Source organism: Rousettus aegyptiacus, unplaced genomic scaffold, assembly GCF_014176215.1.
Source record: "Rousettus aegyptiacus isolate mRouAeg1 unplaced genomic scaffold, mRouAeg1.p scaffold_m13_p_5, whole genome shotgun sequence".
NCBI lineage: Eukaryota > Metazoa > Chordata > Mammalia > Chiroptera > Pteropodidae > Rousettus > Rousettus aegyptiacus.
In genome coordinates this window covers 53,936,606-53,957,288 of record NW_023416308.1, presented here as the reverse complement: position 1 = coordinate 53,957,288, position 20,683 = coordinate 53,936,606, and the positions used below count along the sequence as shown (strand labels likewise).

Genomic DNA, 20,683 nt, shown 5'->3' with positions numbered 1-20,683 from the left:
ACTATGCACAGCACACTTGATCCTTCCCCTGTCTGTCCTCCACACTTTGACTCACACATTAGCTGGTATTGCCAATGGTACAACTGATTCTTGCCACATAATACATATGTCTCTACTCCCTTTCTCAAACAACCTAAAACTACTAAATAAAGTGGCAGAGTTTCACTCAACACTATGCAGTGCTGTCCTGTCTCTGGTAGCATAATGATAAAGACTAAGCTACAAGCAAAAGCAGAAGTTCTTGCCGCACCAAGGGCTCTCTTTGCCCCAACCTCACCAACCCAAATTACAAACCAAATTCTATAGGAGTGTAGCCCTTAAACTGGTCTCCCTGAACTGATAACACTGACCTACCAGTTGGGGTGTCCACCTATACAGGAAAAGATACAAGGAAGGGCAAAGAAAAGGGAAATTGCCTGTGATGTTATTGATTTCAGCCCCCTCAAGGAAAATATTGGTTGTGAACTCTTTTAAGTGAGCAATGGCAGAGGAGAATATATTTCATTAAGAGGCCTGAGAGGGAACAAGCAGTCAAACAAAGAAGCAACAACAGAGGCAAGAGAATAACAAAACCCAAGTCCCATCCTTGGTGCCGGGGATCAGGACGGGGACAGAGTAGAATCCCATTGTCAGGGAACGAGGTTTGAGCTCTTTCAATATTCTAAAACCAAGCCCTCAGAAATCCCCCCAACCTGTCACTCAGAACAGCTGCTTGCATTTGTAAAAGCAAGTTTGTAACACTGTACACCTTTTAAGGCTGCAGTTGAGTACTAAATAATGGAGTAGTTTTGTTCAAAAGCAACATTTATTTTTCATGAATATAAGAGGCATATTACATTTGCTATAGAAAACGCTATGTGAGGGAAAGGGTGCATGTTACCGATATAGAAAAAAATAATTCTACTTATGAAAGTGTTCTGTCCTATAAGAATGTATTGAATGAACAGCATCATTTCAGGTGAATGAGCCACACAGAAATGCAGATTTATTAGGGTTTGTTTTGAAATGTAATTTGTACAGTGAGTTTTTATTCCTTTGATGGCAATGAAACAGATTTATTGGCTACATGTTGGAAGTACAACAGATAACAGATAACCAAGGGAGAAGTTTTAATAAAACCCTCAAGAAAGAAAAGAGAAAAGTGAATGAATATGCCTGCTTACATTTCAGCTAATAAATAAAAAGTACAGGTAGGGCTTTAATTGAAAACCATCCTGGTTATTGCAGCCTGGAAAGTTTATTGGAAATTGGCTAGAACACTCCAATTTTTCATACTCACGGATATGATGTAAGCTGAACAAGCGAGTGTGATACAGCACATTTTTATTTTGGTACAGGAATCCTATATTTTCATAGGAAACTTGCAAATGGTCATAAAGAGGAAGAGTGATTCCTGATTATTAGCTCAGCTATTTCTGATTGTGCTCTGGGATTTTGAACAACTGAACAATAGAGTATTTAAGTTTACCACTCGCCCCTTGAAGTAAAAACACCAGACACTTTTAGGGAAATTTTGAAGGTATATCTTTAATAAGCATTGGCCTTTCATCTCAAAGAGCTGAGAAGAAATGAGCTAAGGACAGTTGAGAATTTGGTCCTGAGAGCACCATGCTTAGAAATCCAAGTATCTTAGGCCACTCATCTGACATAGAGACTTAATGAGTTCCTGTCACATAGCTCTCACTCAAATGGTTTTAGTCAGTAAGGCCCTGGACTCATGGAAGAAACCGGCTCTCCTTTTTCCTTTCAAGGCAGAAAGAAAAATATAGTTCTTTCTCAGCAGCCCCTGAGCTATCTTCATTTCAGTGTTGCTCTCTTAAGAGTCTTGCTTTGGAGGATGATGAATCACTTTCTACTCCTGGAGTCAGTCTTCTTTAAAATAGACATGAAGGAGCCACAGAGAAAAAATTACTCTAAATACCAATAATAACCACTAATGCAAATAAAAAAAAATAGTGGTGGACAGGGCCAAAATTGTGCTCCCATAATTTGTACCATGACTTCTTAGAACATGCTCCACAGATCTGTAAAAGAACTAGAGACCCCAGATCTGATTTCACTTAATTCAGAAACAGAAATTCAGAACGGTGGGTAAGTATATGATAGGAGTTTACATCACCAAATCTGAATTGCTTTAATACGCAAGCTTTTAGGCTATAAATAATCCATGATGGCTTGCCAAACAGAAAAATGCCATTGTAAATCCATGTCTGTATAGCAAAAAGACAGGGACACAAAAGTAAAATACATAAAATCAATTCGCACAATTTGGAGAATTTGAATCCATTATTAAATATGGACCCTATAAAAGGTTCTATCCAATTTCCAGCTGTGTTACTACTTCCACGCTTACTTTTTTTTGACTTTTAACTGCCCAGATCTTTAGGAGAACACTATTTTGAAGGGCTCATACAGTGTCACAATGTTATTCTCCAAAGGAGTTACTTCTGTGGAGGGTTTTTTGGAAAGAAAGAATTCAAACTTCTGCTATAGTTTATAAATTGTCTTGTGTAGGATTATAATAAGAAACCTTCTGAGAAATTTTTTCTGACTGGTGTTAAATAAATTTGCATGCCTCAGCAAGATGCATAAAAAGAGGACTTAATGGCTTAATTTCTAAAGCACCTATATTATTATGGCACGCTTTTGGAGGCAGGTAATTACTGTCTATAGAGTTAAGTATGTAGTGTATATCATGGGAAAAGACAGTTTGGTTTGTGCCTTTTCCCCATTTTTCCTTTTGTATAATTAAGATGTATCCATAAGAAAAGCTCATCTGTTGGTTTTTAATACACAAGGTGCTTTCTTTAAAAAAGCAAAATCCAAAATTGTTTTGTGACTCAAAATTTAAAAATAAATTAATCTTCCAAATATTCCAAAGACATGTTTCATGTATTTACTTATCCCTTATTTTGTCAAAAGATTTTAAGAGTCTAAATAACTAACTTTATGTAAGCTCCGGTGTACCCGGTTATATATGCTGAATAAACCAGATGATCTATTTACATGTAGACATGGATATATCCTCAGAGACTATTATTAAATGCAATCCTATATTCTTGGATATAGAGGTTGATGATACACCTTTCTATTTGCCATGGCACTAACAAAGCTAGGCTGAAACTCAGCAACCACTTGTATTCATTGCTTTGCAGGCTAGTAGTAAGTTCTGTTGCTGGCAGGAAAAGGGTCTCTTACCACACACCCTTCTTAAACTAAAGGTTTCTTCATGCTTAATGTAAGTATGTGCACATTCTTTTATCGAGGTGGTCTGGAGCTGCAGATACAATCGCACCGCTCGTGGTGATCCAACTGGATGTCAACGACAGCCATGTGCTTCGCTCTGTCCCTCCTCCTGAAATAGCCAGGCTCAAACTTTAAAACCTAGGACAAGAAGTATATTCTTGTTAGAAATCTCCTGGAATATAACTGAACAGACATCACTTATTCTCTTTGCGACAACTGGATAGTAACCCTTTGAGAATCCAATAAAAACTATAGGCTCACTATTAGAACGCACACGTTAGGTATTGTTACAATCATCAACTCCTTGAAATGGAGGGTCAACTGATCACACAGTAATGCTCCCTCATTACCTACCTGTAGTACCTAGATGACCTCAGGTGTCCTAGCAGGTATTTATTGATAGCTTTCTAAAGGCCTGCTTTGTCCTAAGTGCTGTCCCAAATATTGTATTCTTCTGCCCAAAGCATATATTATGGATAAATAACATTACAGAGCATATTAGTATTTTGGTAGGTAGCACAATGAATAAAGTCAAGAACATAATATGCTGGTATGGCTGAAATTTTGGTTGATGTACAACATTTTGCCCTAATAAAGGTCACTAGCAGCCATAAGCAAATGAAAGTGTGTCTATGTTCTTACATATTTGTTAGTATATAATACCTTTTATAATTCAAAACAGATTAAGCTCTATTAAAATCTCTGTGCATGAATGCCTGTGCATTGTTATAGGATTTTTAAATTAATAAAGTATATCATTAATTTTTTTAATTAGTAAGTTTAAATATATATTTTTGAATTAGTATGTTTAAATAAAAGCTAACTTTTCTCCCCTGCTGTGGCCTTCACTGAAGTCAAAGAGTCATCACATGAACGAATACTTGAAAAATTACATACTCGTTTTCACATATACTAACTATATGGCCAGTTTGATTGCTTCTTTTCTTTATAGTCTTAGGTTCCTGTTAGCCTTCACTTTTGATTTTGTTCTATTTTCCTCTTAGACTTTAAACTCTGGCATAGCAGCACCATACAATTATGGAGCATTTTACAGTTTTCAAAGAATTTGCATAGATGTGCTATTTCTTTTGCCCTCAGACAAACCTTGTCACATAGTAGAAGAGGTATCTTTATTTCCATTTTACAATTAGAAAACTGAGACTGTAAGGAGGCTAAGTGCCTTGTTCAGAGTCTTCTGGTGCCTTAGATCTGAGAGCAGGGCTTTTTCCTCTAGGCTCCTAGAACACTCTGACCTAATGTCTCTACAATATGCCTATGATTTCCTTTTGTGTTCCCATGCGGGAACTACAGTGGGGACCTAATTGGCATTGCTTCATATACGTTGGTCCTGGATGAAGGTTAGATGTGAAATCTTGTTTTCACATCTGCATAACTTTTCATGGCATCCCCACCATTCTTTACAATGGATTATATTCTCAGAAATTTTCTCATCCTCACATTACCCATTTCAAGTCATAAACCATCTACTAGAAAAAATTGGCCTGGAGTCCTTAGTACTCATGCATCATAGTCAGTGTGCCATTTCTTCAGCACTTAGCCATGCTGTCCTATGGTAGTTTTGATGAGAAGAATAAATCACTGCTTTTGTTCAATGTTCAATCACGATAGGGAGCCTGGACTCTAACAAAGAGTGGAACATAGAGTCGCATTCATAGCTGAGCTTTGAGAGAATATTTATGAGGACAAAATTGAGGAGAAAAGGAATAGCCTAAGGGAGTTCGTGAGTGAGGCACAAAAACTCAAGAGTATTTGTTATTGGTAAAGCTAGTCCAAATGACAGTTTTGATAGCTAATTACATTGTTATGTTTCTCCTACGATACTGCTGCACTTACAATATATATCACATAATTTCACATGATTTATTATGCATTCTCTCTATTAATTGGAATATTAGTGCTTTGAGAGTAAAAATAGCAAAAATAATCACTAACATTATTGCCATGCACTTTATAAATGACTTTGCAAATATCAAATTATTCAGACTTCATCGCAACACTATTAGGTACATTACTAATTTTGTATATAGATAAGGAAAGAGAGGAATTAAGTTACAAACTCAAAGTCACAATGCTAGTAATTGGTGGAACCAGAATGAGACTCCATGTGCACTATTTCATGCCCTTACCTATGAAATCGAAACTTCTGTTTGTATAGCTCAGCAACATACTGGAAACATAGTAGCTGCTAGAGAAATGCACCTGGGTGAATGTCGTTGATGAAGCCACCAATGCGGAAGTAAGCCAATATACGCATGTGTTCTCTCCTTTTAACCCCATCCCTACACCTCACCATCCCAACTTCAGTGAACACAAAGGACAAAACAAGCCAGGAAATAAAGCAGAGTCCTAAAGAAAGTGGCCCATGCTTTGGACCCTTTTAAACCTTCATCATTTAGAAATAAAATTTAAAGTACTTGGAGCAGAGTTAAAATGACATTTTCCTTTCACTGCTCCCATGTTCTCTAGTGTTGGGTAACTATAAAAAATAAAAGATGTTGCTTCCCCATGAAAACTATAAGTAAAAAAAGCAATGGTTGAAAAATGTAATACCTTTTTGGGTATTCAATAGTCTTGCTCATGACAGATATTTAAGCCCTACTGTGCCATGTTTGGTCAGCATGCCTTGGAAGGTGTTAGAGGTTAAAGTCCTACAGCTTTGGCAAGAATTCCCCCAATGTGAATTAGCTGCTATTGTCCAAGACTGCTTGTAAGTAAATCAGATCTGGGGGTTGGCAGATGCTGGGGAGGGAAATGATTTCTAAGATGAGTATATGATAAACATTCTCAGTTTAAAGAAGGCCATTATGAAAGCCTAATAAGTTATAATAACTGGCACCTATAAAATCAGTGCTCTATTGATTTGTTTTCCCATTTGATGGCAAACAAGAGTGTGCTTTGGGATGACAGCAGAGCCTGGGCAGTTTTACTAACTCGTCTCCTGATTGTTCAGGGATCTTCACTGTGTTTTATATTAAGCAATGTGAGCACAGCATATATGTGTTTTGCTGATAAGAGAAAAATGAATTGGCAGACAGTTTCCCAGACGAGACAGGAAAGCACTGTTTGAACAAAGTGGAAATTGGACTGCTTTACTGGCTGATCACAGCACTGATGTTCAAAGCTTTCAGACCATATAATAGTCTTTGGTTCAGGTACACAGCATTGAAAGGAGACGAGAGCAAAGCTGATTTGAGAGACTCTGGAAAGTTAAAAGAAAAATGAAAAGCCTTTATCTGAGAAAGCAAACTGGCTAGTTATGGGTTATCTGGTCACCTTTAAAGGGAAGGAACCATTGAATTAATTACAGCCACTGTTGGACATTTGCTAATAGGAACCATCACAAAATGATTTCCTATTTTCTGAGCTATGATTCACAGCTGCAAGCATGCACACTGAAATAAAAATTCACTAAAGAGCAGCCAGCCATTTCTTATCACCTATGGGTGAAAATAGAAACCTTGACTCCTCTTCACCACCTGGAAAAATGCATGAAGCCAGGGAAAGTTGACTTTTACTAAATGGAGAATGACTGAGCCAGTTGGTAGCTTTCATACCATTACACAAAGCCAAAGATGCTCAGTCTGCAAATTACCATATCATGAAGGATATTTAACTATAGCACCAATAAACCACTGAATGAATCATTGCCACAATGCTATTACAGTAATAAAATAAAACCAGGCAGAAAAGCTAAAAGCTATCTGTTGAGTTCTTGTTTATCGGGAATTAAAAAAAAAAAAAAAAGGTTGTTAAGGACTTGTAGTAGTTTCTCAAATCAATGGTTAACATAGGAAGGCAAATACATATTTCAGGGCAAATGTATTCATTGTATGAATCTGAATCATTAAGAGTTTATTTAAGATTCTACCAACTTCCAAAGCAGGCAGTGTTCAGTACACATACAGTTTCTTATCTTAAGGAAAAAAAAAAAAATGAGCTCGATATTTTGCTTCCATGTTGACATCTTTCATGCTTATAGACTATATGAAAAATATGCACAGAGTTCAGGTTTTAAGGACTGAAAGTCCATTTTTCTGAAATTTAAATGACTATAAACAAAAATACTTTGAGAAGAGATGATATATTACTTTCTACCTGGGTAATTGCTTGCCTTGCAGGCAATGGTTGCACCAGAGCCTGGGCCTTGTAGTGGAGGGACATAAGACACAGCACTCAATAAGAAAGACACAAATGACAAGAAGTTCAGCAACATTTTAAGTTGGAAGGTTACCAAAGCTAGGGTTATAGTTAGGTTCTATAAAACTTTCATAAATTTTGAAAATGTAATCTTGACATCTGTCGACATTTACTTCTAATAGAACTTTTCTGTGAGGCCCCTGGGGTTACTATGGGGGTATATTTAGCAGCAGTCCTACCTTTACAGAGCTAAATAATCAAGTGATTTTGATAGTGCCTTAGAGGGTGCCTTCCTATAATGGAAGCCTAGCTTGGCACCAAATTTCAGAGAATGGCATTAGCACTGAGTATCATTCTGACACAGATAAGTCTTGTCTAATAAGGAGTATCATACCTCAAGATAAGTTTGCTAAACTTTGGCAGGGAGGCCTGATGTGAAGCTAGATCTAGAAGGGAAAGGATGGGCTCATTCTGTACATAGTACTTAACTGGAAAGTCCACCTGCTTGGTAGGTGAATTACCAGTGTCAGGAAGTCAAAACGTAGAAAACCAGCCCATGCTCTCAGAAAGTTCTGCTCATATCTGTTTTGTGCTTAACAGTCTTCAGATGCTGTTATTCACCTAGCAGCGCCATGAGGTAAGCAGCACAGGTGTTACTGATGAGTAAATTAACTTTTCCATAAACATTAACTGTTCTGGATCATATCTTTATTCTTTCGCATATACCTAGCGCTTCAACCACCTATTTTTTTATAGTTCTTACACAATTTCAGTAATGATATTTTGGGAGTAGGAAAGAGTGTAAAATTTAATGGCTATCATGTAGTTTCAGGTCTGTCTGGGAACTCAAAATTATAGGTTAAAGTGAGGAAACCTGAGGCCTTGAGAGGTTTTAAGTGGCTCGCCCTAAGTTGCTTCCCATGTGGCAGAGCTAGAACCAGAATCTATATCTTCTCTCTTCTCGTCATATAATGTTTTGCTCTATTGCCCTGTCTTTAAGAGGAAAACATAAGGAAAGCTTGAAAAAAGCTGTCTCTTGGTTTCACTCAAACAAGGAGAAAGGGAAGAAAGGAAAGAAGTAGGAAGATTCTATGTAAGTTCTAGAAATGATATTTCCAGAAAAAGAACAGCAAAGAGATTTTCTAGGCTTTTGGTATGATTAGTTATATCATAACCCAAAATCTTACTGCCTTTACCACAGAGTAAAAACTCTGAGAAAAAATATTTTTTTCTTGTCTCTTTGGTCTCAATTTACAATTTTGGCTAAATTTGTTTTAAAAAATGGATGCTTAAAGCATGTAAAAAACTAAAAGTACTATTTTTTTATCAAGTCTGAAGCTCAACATTGTATTACCTCTAATTAACCTTTTGTTTCACATACAATATCTGTTTATATCTTTAACTCTTAAATTAATAAGTATTTTTAATATAAAATTTAATACATAATATAAAAGTCTACATCAAAAATATCCTCTAATGTTATTTTTTAATGTTACACAGAGACAAAAATGATTCTAGATGTTGTAAATGTGTCAGAAACAAGCTTGTGTGTTTATTATGGTTACCACTAGCCACGTGTTGTTACTTACATTGACATTCGTTAAACTTAAGTAAAATTAAAAATTCCATTTCTCGAGTGCATTACATACATTTCAAGTGCCCCACATCCACATGTTGCTAGTTTCTGCCATATTGGACAGTGCAGATACGAAGCATGCCCATCACTGCAGAAAGTTTTACTAGTGTAGGTGGTCATACCGGGATTGTGACAAAATCACAAGGAAGGACAAAGAAAATTAATTTCTATATTCTTCTCTTTGTTGCTTCCTAAATTTTTAGCTGTTGACTAAAAACTCAGGGCATAGACAGGAGACAAAATGATGAAAAGCAGTAAGTATTAATGGAAAAAGTCACCATATTTCTAAGAAAATCCTATTCCTTTATTATACATTATCTAGGGAAGATGACATTTAGCATCCTCTAATTGTCTATGCAATATGTTTTCTGGAATCTTCCCTATTTAAAAATCACTAACCAAGATATCTTTTATAGCCTATATATTCTAAGACACATAGAATGATTATTAGGAAAAAGGAAAAATACTGTAACAGGATACCTGTAAAAAAAAATACTGTAACAGGATACCTGCAAACTTTTGAGAATAGAAAATAATAAACATACTAACATTATATTGCACAATGAAGAGTGTTCAAACCCCTACAGGAGAAGTAGCATGACCTGTGTAAAAAGCAATGATTTTAGCTTCATTAGGAGCTTTATAACTTCTCTGATTTCACTCCTTAAATGCTGACCATTGAAATATTTGTGGAGAGTTACACAGGCCTGCCTATATGAGGTGTTCAAGGCACCCTTTAAGGATGCTTATCTCTCATAGAAACTCATTTCACATCTCATCAGTTATAACTAGGAGCTGGGGAAGCTGGCTTCTCATTTCTCTGAATTAGGAATACAAACACAGAGCTAACAGAATAAAGGATGATGAATTCTCCCTCATGAGCCTAGCTCAAGCAACCCCCATTTCTGGAAATGAAGCCAGCCTTCTGCATGTTTCTTTCCACAGGACACTCAGCACAGTGAACACTGTGACATATTTCAAGGGTATTTTAGGAGTTTAAGGGAAATATGCCAGGTATGTTTATTCTAGGTATGCAGGTATTGACTGAGCGCATGATGCTGTTTTGTCCCTTTGTCCAGCACTTGGCAGAGTATAGAGCTCTGCAGACTCCTAGAAAGAGATGCTTTAGACAGTAGTTTCAAAAGGATTTTAAACTCGTGTTTAAACATTTTAAACCCATTCATGTGACTGAACAAAGAGATCAAGGGCTTCCCCTTCTACTTCTCAATTGTGAACAAAAATTTACAGGTAATATATGTGCAGAGATTAAAAAAAAAAAAAAAAAAAAAAAAAAACCTAAGAAAAAGACCATCTGGGAGGCAAGAGTCCTTGCGGGTGTATGTTTAACTCTGCTGTTTCTGCAACAGGAATTTAAAGAATCAAGCCATAATTTGGACCTGAGCAGAGTCAAGATAAAAAATACAGCATTCCCCAAATACTTTAAAGGCTGAACTCCAATGTTTTTCCTCACAGTTATGACTAGTTAGAGATCATGTCACTTCCTAGATTATTTTAACTTTAACCAGATTATTGCATTCTGCATTCATCCTCAGGTTATGACTAAACATTACAAAATTCAGCTTCTGAGACACAAGGACAATGCCCAATCTAGAGTTCATCAGGTCATACAAAAATAAAATACAATGAGCATGATAGCATTCTCTAGATACAAGTACTTTTTTTCCTTTCAAAACTGTAGGGTGGAGTAAGAAATTCTCGTGACTAAGAGAACAAGTTCTATGTAGGTCTAAAACAATGTGTTTCCCCTGTGTAAGGTAAGCATGGTCATTGTGGCCTATGACTCTCTGTACTTCCCAAGTGGAAAATAATGGTTATGAGGTATTCATTTTCATTTAGCTTAGAAGCTACCTCCTAACTTATCATTATTGTTTTATTGTTTTCAGGATAACAAAAGAGTTTTATAAAGCTGGAGATTTTATTTAGGGAGCACTCTATATTCTTTTGTTTTGCAGGACACTGATAAACAGCAACTCAATAATTCCTCACAATAATGTCTGCTTTGCATTTTAGTTCACATTTTAAAATATGTTTCTGTAAAATGTTTCACATCTATAAAAAAGCATTTCATATACACTATACTATCTGATTTCCAGAACCACTCTATAAGGGATTACTTGATATATTTTCTTAGTCCCATTTCGCACATGTGAAAACTGAGTCTCTAAATTTTAGCAACTCATATATGATCCCACAGTCAGGAAGTAATAGAGCTGCTGTCAATGTGAGGAGCAGCTCTAACTCCGCTTAAGCCTACTCTTTAATCCTCAATAAAGTAAAAGAGAGAGCACAGTGTTACTAGTGATAAGAACATAGACTCCGGAACCAGTTAGTTGGAGTTTAGGTCCTGGCTCTGTGATTTTTTAATCCTGTCACACTGGTCAACTTACTGATCCTCTGAGGCCTCAGTTTACTTATGTATGAAAAGGGAATAAAAATAGCACTGCCCCCCCAACCCAACAGCACTGTTGATAAACTACTGAGTGAGCTAATGTTACTTATAATAATGTCTGGCACACAGTAAATGCTCATGAGTGTTTGTTATTATTAAAGGTTACTGCTCTCTCCTTAAATTTTTGTTTTCTTATTTCTTTATATTTACTTTTATTTTCTGTATGCAAAATACAGAGCTGATTATCCAGGTATCACTCAATAATATTTAGGAAAAATTAGTATTTCTAGAAGAAAAATGTTTTCATATTTACTGAATGAAGATATATTTTCTAACAATTCATTTATCTTTACACTACTTGAATTTTTAATGATTTGATTGAATTAAAAATTGGCTGTTAACATTTTCTTAAAGCAGCTTAGATTTTGCAGCCATATCTTGTAAATGAATACCATCATATTTCTACAAGGAGGCCAAGTAAACTCTGAAATTACCGTATGATATATTTTATTATATAGTCTAACAAGACTGCTGTCAACCCACATGGTATATTATGAGGATTAAAAATGGAGTCCCCTCTTCATCATAAAGGACTTAGATACTCCCCTGGGCATTTAGCTTGGCAGATTTAGCACAAGTATGATTTCAGCTCCCAATCGTCCCCCTGGCTGGGTGCCCTTGTGCACTGAACAGCCTGAACGATTGTATGCAATGGCCCTGTCTCCTAGCACCCTTTGAATTACATGACTTTTTCAGCTGAAAACTGCTAAATGCTGCACTACAACAAAAATATTTGAGAATGGCTTACCTCATGATATTTTTTCACGGTTTTCCCTGAATTGCATGTACAGGACTTCCAGTTGACAGTTCCACAGCCACAATTTCCTCCACAGCGCTGCACGAGGAGACAACGTGGAAAGAAGACCACATTGGTCAGCTTCAGCTCCTCTCTTAAGTAGACCGAGTAATTCCTGGGAGTGCAACTGTAACGCTTGACATCATCATTGAGCCTGTCCAGGTCAACTGTAGAAAACACACACTGTGTAAGCAAATGCACAATTGTAAGCAAACACACTTGGCACATGTTTTGATGAACAGAATGAGAGGATTCTGTAAGGGCAATCTTAACCCAGGGATTGAATATGTCCTTGGGATCTCAACTACTACTCCAAACACCAAAGTTTGAAAATCTAATTTCTCTTTTGATCCTATCTGCCCTTCAAAAAAAAAAAAAAATCAACAAGAACAGCAATAAAGGAAAATCAAAAAGCCCTCAAAACCTTGGCTAAATCTATATCTTGGCTCAAGTTTCCTTGTACCTTTATTTAATGCAAAAAAAAAAAAAAATGTTCCGAGGAAAGAAAATGAAATGTTCAGCAATTTAAAATAATTGCCTTTATCTTTTAAAAAAATTGCTTTTTGAGTCCAAATAAATCCCAACTCTAAGCCATTACTTAAATATAATTTGAATTATATCAGGGACACATTAGGGACAATCACTCTAATATATTTAACTGGCAATGAAATTTTACAAGTAAATGTGAGAAAGAAAAAGGTTTTAGCTTCATTTTAACTACAAGGTCAATCAAAAAGTCAAAGAAAATGGCATTTTGGGGGTTGTGAATATGATGCATATTTGCGCTTTGGATCCTAGATGGCAGTATAGCTTAGTGGTTAAGTGTTGGGTTCTGCAGTAAAGCTATAGATGGCCTTCACAGCATGGCTATGCCTCCTTTTAGTTAGAAAGTTACTTGACTGCTCCAAACCTCTGCTTCCTCATCTGTAAAATGTAAATAGTATAACTTTACCTATTTCACGGCAATATTTGAAAGATTGAATCTAGTGTGCATGGCACTCAATTAATGCTGGTTATTATTGTTCATCTGAATTAATTTTTATTTTTCCTGTATTTTTTTTTAAAGTTAAATAGTCATGAATTAAAAGAAGAACAAATTTCAGGCCTTTCTCTTCTATTTCACTTTTGGCCATTATTTATGTACATGACTGTCCAGGTGGTATGGTTCCTGGAACTTTTACGAATGAAGAGCATCACCTAAAATTTTCAAATTTTAGTCATAAATATTTACTGGAATTAAATTGTATTACTGTATTACATCATTACATTTTAATTACTGGTCTCAAAATCCATCTAATCATCCACCCACTTGGCATTCAAATCTTCTGACTGATGAGCACATAAATGACTATCTTTTCAGAAGAATGCAATTTAGAAGAAAGTTCCTGGTCTGTGCGGGTCCCACACCATATTCTAATGCACTTCCCTTGTCACCAGACAGGCCACCACAGGAGGAATCTCACAAATGTTAGGCAGATATCATTAGGCTGACTCTGGACTCCAGCCCTAATAAGTGTCTTAGTCTTAAACCAAAACTGCTTGAGGAGCAGTAAAGAGTGCTCTGTTAGGGTAGAGGCCAAAGTCTAAGGTTGCTGTCAGTAGATAGCATCTAAGGGAAACCGAAAGAAAAGAAGGCATGAATTAGTGAAGAGTCCACTTAACCCCATGAAGTCAGCTGAAAGACTGGCCAGTTGGGTGGACGACCCCTGAATAAGGAATTAAATGGCAATTGGATCAGTGCCATGCTCTGAGTGCCTTTTCACATGTGCAACTATGCCTTGATTCTCAAGGGCAGGGCTTTTTCCCCAACTGTTACATGCTGAGCCCAGGACACTGCAGGGTCTGAATAAATCCTAAATAATTATTTTGCATAATTTATTAATGTTTTTTCTTCCTTTGTAAAGATTTATCATAAGTTTAGCTATAATCAATCCAGATTTAAATTGAATGAACTCTGTCTTGGGAAGAGAAGCATTTTATCCCTGGTAAAGCCCTGCAAATAACTGCAAGCAAAGCAGGAAGGATTACATAAATGGATTAAGAAGTGCAGCAATCATCCATTACGAGTGTCACCTTGAGATAAATACTGATGCTGGCCTGTGCATTACTGGGCTCACGGACAGGGCTGATGCAGAGGGCCAAGTCTGCTGCTTGTGATAATGGGAATATATTTTGTCTAACATCGTGGAGTAACGAGGTGCAATTAGTAAAGAAGTTGTGCTGTGCAAGAAGTCAGAGAGGGATAGGTAGGAAGTAATAGTACTGAGTCTCTCTTTAGTTCAGCCTCTGCTAGGGACCTTATACATATGACTGTATTTCATTATTCTCCACCCTTTCCAGGTGGATATTACTTACTCGAAGTGAAGAGTAAGTGGGAAAACTGGAACTGAAGTCCTTTTCCCATTGGCTCTATAGTCTTTACCACATCAAGCAAAGTGGGGGGAAGGCAGGTACCCAAAAGCTGAAGGAAGAACACCTGGTGCTGTATCAAGCTTTTCTGTAGGCTGTTGTACTAGGACTGGTGTGGTGAATGGTTATACCCTTCTCTCTGGAATATATCCAAGCCAAATTACAGTATGCCTTCCCCACAAGGATATAGCTAAATCTCAAAATGCCCTTAACAAACAAGGATATGGCATACATGCCTTACTCGCCTTGAAACCCAACTCTGCATGTTTAACAGTTTACTGACTAGCACTGGTTACTTCCATTTCCTACTTGCCATGAAGAGATTTACAATGCTGTCAGTTTTATGCATCAATTCACTAATGTGACTGAGAACTGTGGCCCAGTGTGACTGCTGTAGAATCCAGCTGCCTCGCTTATCAGGGGATTGAAACCACTGAGGCACTCAATTTAGAACTAGAACTAAAAGGTCTTTCTGACTGGACTCAAATAACTTCAAAGCACAATTGCAGACTTTCTGCAGGGGATATTGAGTTTCCAGTCAAAGAAGAATAATTAGCAGTGCAGCAGAGCAGAGAGCCAGACAAGGGGCTGAGCTGCAATTAAGGTTTCCGGTACTTGGTACTTCGGTAGGAAAGGGGACTCTGGTATGAGCCTGCTGGGAGAGAGGGAGGCCAAGAAGTATAAATCTATGGAGAAGGGCTGCCCTTTCCTTCCCTGCTTCAGTCTCCATTGCAGAACATTATAGGGTAGCAAGGCTGTTGCAAATTTAATTCAAGGGCCCATTAATTTCATGTAATTTCCCTAGTTCACCCAGGTGTATATAATATTATGTAATTCCTCTTTTGCTGTCCTTTTGGATTTGAGCCTTCTTGCATTTTCATGGCTCTCTGACGTCAGTTAAGTTTTTTTGGGGTGTGCACTGACAATCTGTTGGAAAGTCTTGAAGGCTCCAGTGTCCTCAAAGCCTTCCTCTGTACACGTTAATCCAATGTGGGGCCCAGCACAGTGCAGCAGGAGCACCCTTTTTTCTGCAGCGCTGGCCTCAAAGCATAGCCTAGCCACCAAAGTTCCTTGGGCTGTGATAGAAGTTCTGGGCTCTAAGCACTGGGGTGGGGGGGTGTATAAAGCAAGGGTATAGTGGAGAAGGCTCACATTTGTTCATTTTCTAATATGTTAAGGCTTAGATATGGGAGGAAGGAGAGTCGGAGTGGTCTTTTTGATCCTGGCCATCTATATTTCTAAGTACAAGGTAACATGAGACTTTCTGCACATACATGATTGCATATAAGCTTCACAAATGCTAAATAATAAATACCATTATTACTGTTCTTTTTACAGTTGAGAAAATTGAGCCTTTGAGAGGTTAAGAACCAAACTCTCCACAGCTACACACCCAGTCAGTGGTAGAGCCAGAGTTTAAATCCAGGTATTTTCATGTTTCATGCACTTATGAAACTCAGTCTGAAGATTTGAAGAGTGCAAACAGCAGTTTCTGTGAGCCACGTTGAAACCTTCCACTAAAGGGACACTTGCTGTCCAAATGACTTGGCACCGATCTCTCATTTTCAAGATTTGTCAATTATATATACCCAAGCATGTGCTCTTGTGCATGCATATCCATCTATTGGATTCTTCTGGCTAAAAAACAGGCAACTATGAGAGAGCCTACCTTTTTCTTTGGTATTGAGCAATATAATGAGTTTCATCTTTTTCACCTGAGCTGAGGGGACTTTATTTATGATTTTCATTTTGTCCTGATTTCTCCTTGAAATCAGGACAAAATGCTCTCACTTACCTATAGTCTTTGTCATGAAAACCAGTTGGAGGTCCATGTAACAAGCTGGATTGAGTGATAGCAATAATCTGTCTTTAGGGAAGACAAATGCTAGAATCTGAGAGATTCTTTCTATAGGACAGATAAAGCCAACATGTATTTTCAATCCTTGGTTGAGAATCTTCATACTCAGAGGGCTGACTTAGGTTATATACAGATTTTCAACTGTGAGGATGGTCGGTGCCCCTAAAGCCTGCATTGTTCAAGGGTCAACTGTATCACACTTCACATGCTTGAAAAGTGTGGCATAGGTGGTGTTCAGCTTATGACAAAATTTTAAAAGCCTTTTTATAAATCAATCATTTCAATTTTTTTGAGAACACAAAAATTCATCGTGGAACAATATAACATCCTCACTTTGAATATAGGAAAGTACTTTTTTTCTCCACATACACCTTTAATTCACTACTTTTTTTTTTCTTTTGTTTAACGGGATGGTTTCTTTGGGTCAGTCAGTCTCTGGGTGTTAAGTTTATTGGTCAGCTTTCACTGTGCTGGTCTTTCATTGATGTTCATTGTACTATGTGTGTTGCCAGCCTTTTTTTCTTGACCTTTCTGAGTCTGCTGGAATCTACAATTAAACTTCTGCATGTTCTTAGAGGTAGCCAGTAATCACTTTGTAGCAACCAAATCAAGCCTTATGGTGCTAAAATTCTTTATAAACAACTCTTTCAGCAGGCACACACCAGCAGCCTATATATTAGTACACGTTTAGCACATGACATGATGATGGCATGAGGAAAGCCAGTGCTTGAAGCAGAACCATGCTTTTCTTATCACCATGCTTTGTCATTATTTTATCTTCTCTAGCATCTTGGTTTGATACCTCATTCTATGGCTCAAGTCAAAAAGCATGTCCACCTACATCTCCTCTGATCCCTTCGCTTATACTCTTCATACATTCTCTGCCTTTTATTATAGTGCTTATTTGTAGACCTTGCTTTATCATTTTCTTTATTTAAATGCTTTTCTTCCAATAAACTGTAATGTTCTAAGAGGAAAGAGTTAATCATCTTTTTACCCCTCCTCTCTGAGTGCTTTCACCCTACTGGAAGGACTGAATGTGGGTCATTCAAGTCCACCTCTTCTAAAAGCATTTGGTTTTATAGATTAGAAGCAGATTACTGCAAAAGAAACACGTCTTTGTAGTCTAAGCACATTTACTATTTTAGAATATTTGAAATAACTAATTAAACCAATAAAAAAATAAAGTTACTATACACTCCTGGACAAGTGTTTCTGATTTTTTTAAAAAATAGCTATCTTTTGTGACTCTGAACAGATACCCATAAACAAGTCAAGATTACAGAAAGTTTGGGGCATTTATAGCCCAGATTTTCATTGCAAGGAATGAAATGAATGAACTACCTGAATGAATCGAACTACTGATGGTGTTAGGTTAGAAGTGAGAAACTGGGGTTCTCGAACCAGCTCTCTTATGGATGAACCATGATGAATGAAGATTACTGGTACCAACACCCATGAAATCTAGAAGCAGTGCCACACCGGATAGATGATGGCATGAAGAAGGCTGGTCCCTAACGCATATCTCAAGCTACTCAGAAATATGTCATTTGCCAAACAGGGAATAATGTCACATTCTGTCATGTAAAGTGCTAAAAATTTGACTAATGTTACAACACTAAATTTATGGTACTTTGGGTGGGAGTGGTTGGTAAGGAGAATATATCAATAATTACAGTATTTTTATATCAAACAACTGGGGGCTCTTAGCTTTTTCAAGGTTCATAAATTCCCAGAAGGAGTCTGTTCATCTTTATGGACATTACAACCTCACTGTGATTTTCAGATTCCATTTTCTATAAATCAGTACATAACTGTGAAAACTGCTTTCACATTTCAATCCCAATTTAGAGATGCAAATAAATTTGGAAAGAACAATTATTTAATAACTTTATGATGGAATATTAGGATATTTTAAACTTAAAATCATGAATTCCATGACTGATTTGCTGGTTTAATTTCTAAAGAATGGAAACATTTACCACTTGTATTTACAGAAGTCAATCTAAATCACAGTAAAAAGTTCCCAGTTAGACAATTTCTAATATTCAGGGTGTAAAAACAGTTAACCAATAAGTGAATGGAAATATACTGGGTACCTACTATATGCCTGATACTGTGAGAGATGCTTTCACAAACTCAAATCTCATTGAATGCTTACAACAAACACTCGTCTTAGAGACTACTATTTCTCTTCAATAGATGTGGGAACCGAGATGCAGAGGAATTGTGGCTTGCCTAAATTCACTGGACATATAATTGGCATTTGACAAGTATGTGCTGAGAAGCGAATGGATGATTCCATGAATATCGGCTGGGCATGGAATTAGGCATGAAAGCAGCTGACACTATCATAAGGGAATTTTCTGAATTCTAGAACTCATGACATTGGGAGATGTATGAAGTACATTTATGAAATGAAACATAAGAAAACAGCTTAGGAGATAAAAAATCAAGCAGATCTTTAAACATCTCTCTTTCTCTCATTTATTGGAATATGAGTCTCTGGTCTTTAAACACCATTGAGTTCCCCCGTGGCATGGGCTTTGCAACCAACAAACTCAGATTCCCATCATGGCTCTCTACACTTTATAGCTGTCACAAAACCTTTTTGAATTTGTTTCTTTTACCATGTAAAATGAGAATAATAATACTCTCCTGCCAAGGAATTTATTAAGATTGAATGAGTTACAAGTGTCTGAAGCACAGGGCCAAATGCAGGCTCTCAGTAGGTATGCCCCTACATTATTGCTGAAATGAGTAAAATGAATCAATGAAGTAAGGTTAAGAACAGATTCACCTAAACATCTGAGATTCTGAAATTGGTGATCAGCAAGGGAAAAAGGTCATGCCCACCTTGATCTAAATATCAGCAGGCAATAACCCTGTATGCCAGTATAATTTCATGAACCCTAGCACAGTCCTCTGTAAGTAAAAATATTCTGTGAGCCAGATCTCCCAGTATCAGTAGTTTTCGAATGACTGTACATTCTAGGAAAGGTGTGCTTTCTTCTGAAGTCCACTGGAGTAACGAGAAAAGAGATTCTGGAGTGGTTCTCCAATGATTACAGAGAAAACAGGCATGGGAACCATAGCACAAACCCATTTATCTTTTAGAGTGACTGTTGTGGAAAAGGCATATCTGCCCACCCAAACACTAAAAGTTACCATTGCCAAATGGATTTTTCCAATCAATTTGCATTTGAATCATATGCCTAGATGGGAGAAATAACTTTGCTGACAAAAATAGGATTAGCATGTCCACAAAGATGGATGTCCTCAACTAGGAGAAAAGCAGAAGCTACTCTGGCAGTAGGAGGGAAAACAACTGAGAGGATCCTTGCTCCTGTGGTGAAATTTTCTTCAAACATTTTATGTGTGTTGCCCTCGTAGACACATGCAACATGACAAACAACGGAATGGTTTTTATTAACGCTTTCTGGCAAATTGAGCGAGTGGGGAATCTAGATACTTAACAAATCCTATGGGTTATAAACAGTGGCTACAGTCGAAAAGAAAAGATTTGTAAAAGAAACATCCAGCCAGTGAAATGGTGCCATAAAGTTTAAGGGTAAATAGTATCATAGAAAAGTTTAGTACTTGGCAATTATTTTGTAAACTTTTAATGAGTGTACTGATTATATAGATAGTTAAATTTGACAAGATTTGGATGTTCTGTAGGAGGCTCTCCAGATTACTGATAATTATCTTAGAGCCTTCCATGGAAGAGAGCAGAGGAGTTCACAGAAATACCTTGCTTCTGTGCAGAGTTTTGTATTCAAGTAATAATAGTAGCTATCATTTATTGAAGGCCCACTAGGTTTTAGATACTCTGTTATTATTAATTCTAACAGACTTTGAAAAGTGGTTATAATTAGAGCCATTTAACAAACTTCAGAAAACAGAGGATCAATAAGTGACTTCTCCAAGGCCACTAGTCTTAGGATTTGAGTTAGAATCTTATTACAAGTTTATGTTATGACAAAGCCCATGTTCTTCCCACCACAGCATTCTTTCTTTTGCTCCATTTCTGTCAAATATGAAGTAAATAATTTTAGTATTGATAAAGAAAGCTTTTACTTGGTGTATACCACGCGGTTCAGGAAACTC

General features: G+C 37.0%; 1 protein-coding gene across 3 annotated transcripts in view; it reads right to left on the bottom strand.

The window, feature by feature from the left end:
- Window positions 1-786: 786 nt before the first annotated feature.
- Window positions 787-20,683, bottom strand: part of PDGFD (platelet derived growth factor D) — a 216,348-nt gene continuing 196,451 nt past the window's right edge. For all 3 annotated transcript variants that reach the window (XM_016163672.2, XM_016163671.2, XM_036220235.1), the window contains exons 6-7: window positions 12,259-12,473; window positions 787-3,384 (exon numbers count right to left, since the gene is read on the bottom strand). In XM_016163672.2, coding sequence (XP_016019158.2) covers window positions 3,259-3,384; window positions 12,259-12,473 — 341 coding nt within the window. In that variant the 3' untranslated portion in view covers window positions 787-3,258. The remainder of the gene's footprint in view (window positions 3,385-12,258; window positions 12,474-20,683) is intronic.